The 7,334-nt window shown below is 42.6% G+C and overlaps 1 protein-coding gene across 1 annotated transcript; it reads right to left on the reverse strand.

Annotated features, from left to right (window-relative positions):
* Positions 1-2,913: 2,913 nt before the first annotated feature.
* Positions 2,914-4,479, reverse strand: LOC126728450 (uncharacterized). Its single transcript, XM_050434266.1, has one exon. It carries the CDS (start codon positions 4,477-4,479, stop codon positions 2,914-2,916), a length of 1,566 nt encoding a protein of 521 aa, XP_050290223.1.
* Positions 4,480-7,334: the final 2,855 nt, after the last annotated feature.

A 7,334-nucleotide genomic window follows, 5' to 3' on the forward strand; every position in this document is an offset into this window, starting at 1 on the left:
ACATTAACACTTCATTAATTTATGTAGCTTACTAAGTAATGAACGGCCATCACGTTACATAAAAATATGTAATACAATTGTCAAAATTATTTGATTCATATATTTTTAAGGAACCATAGTTTTATATGTCTTTCATACACCATCTATGGGAACCAATTGTCAATTCCACACATTTATCCATAGGAATTGATCTGTACATTCCTATGTATTGGAACATGTGCTTCACCGTGATCTCGACAATACTCCTTTATTAGACCTTTTTTTTAGAATCTTTTGTGTGGACCTTTAGGCTTTTACTCTGTCCCCACTAGGAAGGGACTCTGAACACCTTGTCACCTTCATCATAAGCCACCTTGAGCTTTGATACTATTTGTTAGAGAGATAATACCTTAGGAAGCCTCCAACTAAAGAGTTAATATAACATATAGAGACACCATTTAACCCAAAATACTTAAACACACTTCTAACAACCTTAAGTAGAGATGACGTCCCACTTAACTCATTTTGTCCCGCACAAGTTTCCTTGTCCCAAATAGGTGACGAGACAAAGACTTTACCCCGCCTTGCCCGAATGTGTGTATTTGTATTTTTAATTAATATTTATTTAAATAATTTAATCTTTTTATTAAAATGCTATTTATAAGCTATGCTCTCTCTCTCTCTCTCATGATTGTCATCACTACCTTATTAAAGCTGGAACTACCTTCAAGATGGCTAAATACCTCCAACCCTACTCCATGCAGATTCCCCCCTCCTTGAAGATGGAATAGGATGGGGGTGGGCATCCCTGTTCCAACCATACTCTACCTTATCGTCATCCCTATCTTTAAGTATCATATACAAGGAATAACTATCATGTACAATTAACAGCCCCTATATTTGCAACCACAGTCTAGGAACTAGCTCTAGTTTCCAACTACTTATTATTTTGACACATTTCCATGGTGCTAACACATTAACAAAAACTGTCTTTGCATACATTTCTCGGTCTATGTTGTTAGAATTATGGTTAAATGATTAAATTTACCATTTTATAACATTTTAAATTTTTAGGACAATTGACAATTTAAAATAATCTCAGAACACGAGATCCTGAGTCTGATTCTTGTTCCATTTAAAATATAAAAAATCTCATATGTTAGGTCTTAGTTATTAACTGACAGTTTAGGAAGCCCACGCGTAAGGGAAAGTATTAAATTTATGATTAAATGATTAAATTCATTGTATTCTAATAGTTTAAGCTTTTAGGAAAATGAGTAATTTAATACATGTATCAACATGTGGAGGACTTGGACCAATTTAATGTCACCTCCTAGTTTGGCTAGCACAACCCACACTATTTATACATCATCATCGCCATCCATATGCAACACAGTCACACTTGGCCAAGCAAACCCCTCCTTAAACTTGAATTTTAGACATAATCTAGCATGCCACCATGTTCAAGCAGTTCGACCTTGCCTTGCACACATGCATCCTGCCAAGGGCGGCTCTACATTTAAGTGAGGTGGTCACATGACTACTCTGACTTGCAAAATAATGTATATATATACATGCAAAAAAATGTATAGACTAAACTAACCTATTGTGAGCACCCTAATAAAAATATTGAACACCCTTATTTAAGAATCATAAAAATTTGGGTTCAATAAAAATAAGAGTGACGCTGCATCCATAACATTTTTACAATAATTTTACAACAAATCTTATGTGATAAGTTGTTATTGATTCTAATTTAGGCCCAATAGTGATACCACTTTTTTACTTTTATTATAAAAATGTTGTGTACGTAGCATTACTCCAATAATAATTCTGACCTCCCAAACATAATCCTTAACCCCTTAAACAAAAAAACATAAAAATAAAAAAATAAAAAATTCTTAAATAACATCAATAAAAATAAACTCAAATAACCAAACTAAAACAAGACTATACCAAACAACAACAAGTGAACACATATCAAGGGTGTCACCATTTATAATTGAAGTTTACAATAGAAATAAACCTTTAATTCTAAAGTTGCCTCAAGTAGAATTTATAATATGACCCCATCACACTTCAAGCACCTTTGACTCTTCTGTCTTGAAAATTTTCACATGAACCTTGTTCGTAACTTCGAGAATATTCTCAAAGATTCCTTCACAAAAATGGACTGTAGTTGCTTAATGGTTTTAGCCATGATCACTAATATTCAACTATATCATCTTCAAATTCTCTTTCTAGATCTCTAGCATGATACTAGTGAAGAGATAAACTCATCAAAATCAAGTCCTAAAACATAGGATCCAACTCCTATTTAAAATAAAATACAAATTGAAATTAAATTGATGATGCACAAGATCGTCAGCAAGAGTGAGCAGATGGAACCCTTCGTTGTGCGAGAGAGTATGCTTAATGATGGTCACCGGTGTGGTGCCTGCCACAACGTCTCCGATGCCAAAGTTAGAATGGTAAATAGAAATCAAGAATCAGAATATGATCTCAAGATGTCAGTATGTGTCTGTGTATCTCGTACCTTCTGTTGACTGTGTGAGAGCTTTATACTTGCGGCCTTGGGGGCTAGCCGTTGGGGTGGTTAATGCTTTCTCAAGTAACGCCCCTGGTCCAATAATGAGACTTTTAAGAGGTTCCCAACGGTCTGCTGGGTTGATTTCGTAACAGCTCAGGTCATTGATTGACTGCATTGAATGACTCCCTGCCTTCGTTAGTGATGATAACTTTCTTCGTTGTTCCTGATGACTTCGTCAAGGATGCTTCCTTCGTCATTAATGTTATCTTCGTCCTTGGGATGTAGCATCGTCATTCCCATCATAAATCATAATCTTCATCCTCATCATAATTTACTAGATAAATCCTCATCCTAATCTACTGCAAAACATTATTCAAATTCAAACTTCTTCAACCGTTGCATAATTATTTGCCATGTGACCTTGGGACACAACCGACAAAGAGAGCATTAGGGTTTTGAACTTTGGTGGCATGACATAGGATCTCTTTATTTGTGCATGACATAGAAGCCAAATAGATCCCTGCTCTTATCACCTTGTTGACCAGGGATCTGGAGCCGGCATGGTCGCTATAGATTCCTCCGTGTACTTCTTCCAGGATGTATTTGGCTTCTTCCTCGTCGACGCACTTTAAGTAAGGCATAGAGAAGCCTCTCTTGTACAAGACGTCATTCAGGATCGTGAACCTGGCTGCTCTCTTCTTGACAATGTTCTGAGGTAGGTGCCTGTCCTGGAGGAAGGATATTATGGGCGTCATCCAGGTGTCTGTGCTCTGGATGGTGAACACCGCAACCTCTTCAATACTAGGGTGTTTCTGGACCTCTATTGCCAAGTCCATGCTTGTCCTTCCTTCTTTTGATGACGCTAGCTTTGATACTTCGTCGGCCCCAATATTCTGGCTTCTTGGGATCTGTACGAACTCCACTGTGTCGAACTCCTGAGTTAGTTGCCTTGTCAGTTTTAGGTATTTCTGCATCCTTTCTTCCTTTGCCTCGTACTCTCCACTGATCTGTCCGATTACCAACTTTGAATCACTCTGGATCAACAAGTTTCTGGCACCAAGAGCTTTCCCAAGCCTCAGGCCCGTCAATATTCCTTCATACTCAGCTTCGTTATTGGTGGTTGGGAATTTTAGTTGAACCCCATATTTCATTACTTCTCCGTCGGGGGTGGTTATGACGACCCCTACTCCCCCCTTCTTTTGGGCTGACGAACCATTTGTCTGTATTGTCCATTTATCAACTCCGTCAGTAACTCCGTCTTCGTCTGGAAAAGTGAATTCAGCGATGAAGTCGGCCAGAGATTGCACCTTGATAGCTGTTCTTGGATGGTACTCAATGTCAAATTGGCTAAGTTCAATCGCCCACTGGACCATTCTCCCTGCTGCTTCTGGTTTGTTCATTGATTTCTTGATTGGTTGATCCATCATCACAAGGATAGGATTCGATTGGAAATATTGCCCGTGCTTGCGCGAGGCTACTATTAGTGCAAACGCAATCTTTTCGATCCTTGGGTATCTAAACTCAGCTCCTTGAAAGGCTTGGCTGACGTAGTAAACTGGGAGTTGCTTCTTGCCTTCTTCTCTAATCAAAGCTGCACTTACTGCCGAGGCTGACACCGCCAGGTACAGGTATAGGTTTTCTCCTTCTTTGGACGAGCTTAGGAGAGGTGGACTGCTCAGGTATTGCTTCAACTCTTGGAACGCCGCTTCGCACTCGTCGGTCCAAGCAAAAGCCTGCTTCAAGGTTTTAAAGAAGGGCAGGCATTTGTCTGTAGCCCTAGAGATGAACCTGTTTAAAGCTGCTATCCTGCCTGTGAGTTTTTGTACATCCTTGACGGTTTTGGGTGAGGCCATGTCAATGATAGCTCGTACTTTCTCTGGATTTACTTCTATTCCTCTCTGGAACACCATGAATCCCAAGAACTTCCCCGAGGCTATCCCAAAAACACACTTGCTTGGATTCAACTTCATCTAGTGTTTTTTGAGGGTTGCAAAAGTTTCCTCCAAGTCGTCCAGATGTGTGAGCTCTTCCCTGCTCTTGACGAGCATATCGTCCACGTACACCTCCATGTTCCTGTCAATCTGCTGGCTGAACATTTTGTTTACCATTCTCTGATACGTAGCTCCAGCATTTTTCAGCCCAAAAGGCATTACCTTGTAACAGTAGAGTCCTTGGCTTGTGATGAAGGCTGTCTTCTCTTGGTCTTCTTCAGCCATCTTTATCTGGTTGTACCCTGAGAAGGCGTCCATGAACGTCAGTAACTTTTGTCCGGCGGTGGAGTCCACGAGTTGGTCTATCCTTGGTAGAGGGAAGCTGTCCTTTGGGCATGCTTTGTTCAGATCGGTGAAGTCTACACACATTCTCCATTTTCCGTTCGCTTTCTTTACCAGGACAACGTTGGTAAGCCATTCAGGATAATATACTTCCCGGATGAATCCCGTCGTCAAGAGTTTGGTTACTTCCTCTGCAACTGCCTGATCTCGCTCTGGGGCGAAGGTTCTTCGTCGTTGCTGAACGGGCTTCTTGCTGGGGTCGACCTTCAGCCTATGCTGGATGACTTCTGGAGATATGCCCGGCATGTCCTCGTGACTCCATGCAAAGACATCCAGATTCTCTTTAAGGAACTTTATGAGTCTTGATCTCATCTCGGGGCTTAGCGTCGTCCCTATCTTGGTCGTCTTGTCCGCATTTCCTTCTACTAATTCCACTGTTTCCAATGCCTCCATCCTGTCTTCCTCTTTTTCTTCAATCGTCCACGTGTGGTTCTCTTTTCCTGCCAGTACGGCCTGATAGCATTCCCTTGCCAGGACTTGATCACCTTTCACTTCACCCATGCCGTTGTCTGTCGGGAATTTCACCTTCAAACAGTAGGTTGACGTTGCCGCTTTCCACTTGTTAAGGGTGGGCCTCCCAATGATGACATTATAGGATGAGGGGCAATCTACCACCAGGAAGTCTACTTGTTTGGTCAACTGTAATAGGTAGGTCCCTGCCATCACCGTTAGTGTCACTATACCTCTGGGGTAGACCCTGTCTCCACTGAAACAGACGAGTGGAGAGTCAAAAGGGCGAAACCTTTTTGGGTCTAATCTCAGCTGCTGGAAGGCTGGGAAGTAGATGATGTCCGCTGAGCTCCCGTTATCAACAAGGATCCTTTTGGTATTGAATCCTTCTATATTCAGCATTATGACCAGGGGATCACTGTGGGGCTTCTTTACTCCCATGGCGTCTCCTTCACTGAAGGACAAGTCCTGGCATGTTCGTCGGTGCTTGGATGGAGGTATGGTGTGGACGCTGTTCACCTGTCTATGGTATGCCTTTTTGAGTGATCTAAATAATCCTCCTGAAAACGGTCCTCCTGTGATCGTGTTTATCTCCCCGATCACCTTGCGCTGAGGCTGGGACGAATGGTCGTCATCCCGAGGGAAGGATTCACGCTGGGTCTTGTTGTCGTCTCTGAACTTGCTATATTCTCCTTTCTTTACATACTTCTGTAACTTCACTTTCCGTATTAATTCCTCTATTTGCTCCTTCAGGTCTCTGCAATCTTCTGTGTTGTGGCCATGGTCTCTATGGAACCGGCAATACTTGTTCTTGTCACATACGTTGGGGGATGAGTGTAATGGCCTGGGCCATTTGAGATAGTGCTCGTCCTTGATCTGCATGAAAATCTTGTCAACAGGCATAACCAAAGGAGTAAATTTTACGGTCCGAGGATTTTTATCGTCCTTCCTCCTATTCTCGTCACTGTTCCGACGATCTGGTCTGTCTCTCTTTTGCCCCCTACGGTCGTCTTCCCTCCTGGCCTTGTCTCCTGGCCTCTCAGTATCTTTTATGGCAGCTAGAGCATCTTCCGCATTCATGTACTTCTATGCCTTTAGGAGCATTTCCGCCATCGTCTTTGGGGGATTCTTTGCGAGGGAAGCCACGAGGTCTCTGGACCTTAATCCTGCCTTGAATGTCGTCAACTGCACCTTGTCATCAGCTTCGTCCACCTCTAAAGTCTCCCGGGTGAATAGTTTGACATATGACCTCAGAGTTTCCTTCTCTCTCTGTCTTACGGTTAGCAAGTAGTCTACTGGCCTCTTTGGACGTTGCCCCCCAATGAAGTGGCGCAAGAAGGCGCTACTTAGCTGATCGAAGTTGTCTATGGACGAGTTTGGCAACTTAGTAAACCATTCTCTTGTAGCTCCTTTGAGAGTCGTAAGGAAGGAACGACACAATATCTCGTCAAGTGGTTGCTGAAGACCCAGAGTCGTCTTAAAGGTATTAAGATGATCCTGTGGGTCCTTGAGTCCGTTGAATGGCTCTAATTGAGGCAAGCGAAACTTTGACGGCACGGGGCATTCAAGTACCGCTGTAGTGAAAGGCAAATCCGTAGCCCTTATCATTTTGTCTACGCTTCGGTCCGTCTTCTCTTTGATAGCGCTCCTTAGTTCGTCCATCTCTTTCCTCATTTCTCGAAGAAGATCTGAGTTCTGTTCGTCCGGAGTAGTTGGTCTTCGGGGGGTTTCCCTCCGTTGACTATCCCCTTCTTCCTCCATGTTACCCTTGGACCGATTCTCTTCCTGTTGAGCTTGTTGAACCTGCTGGAGCCGCAGCTTCATTTCCTGGTTCTGTTTGGTGAGTTCTTCAATGGTGGCTGTAAGGGCTTGGACTTGCTGGGCCAAGGCTGCTGAATCTGGGTTGGGTTCCATCTGAATGTAGAGGGTTAACGAAAACTACATTTCTAAACGTGAATTTGAGAATATCATTGTCCCCACAGATGGCGCCAAACTGATGATGCACAAGATCATCAGCAAGAGTGAGCAGATGGAACCCTTCG

Source organism: Quercus robur, chromosome 5 (genome assembly GCF_932294415.1).
Source record: "Quercus robur chromosome 5, dhQueRobu3.1, whole genome shotgun sequence".
NCBI classification, from domain to species: Eukaryota; Viridiplantae; Streptophyta; class Magnoliopsida; order Fagales; family Fagaceae; genus Quercus; species Quercus robur.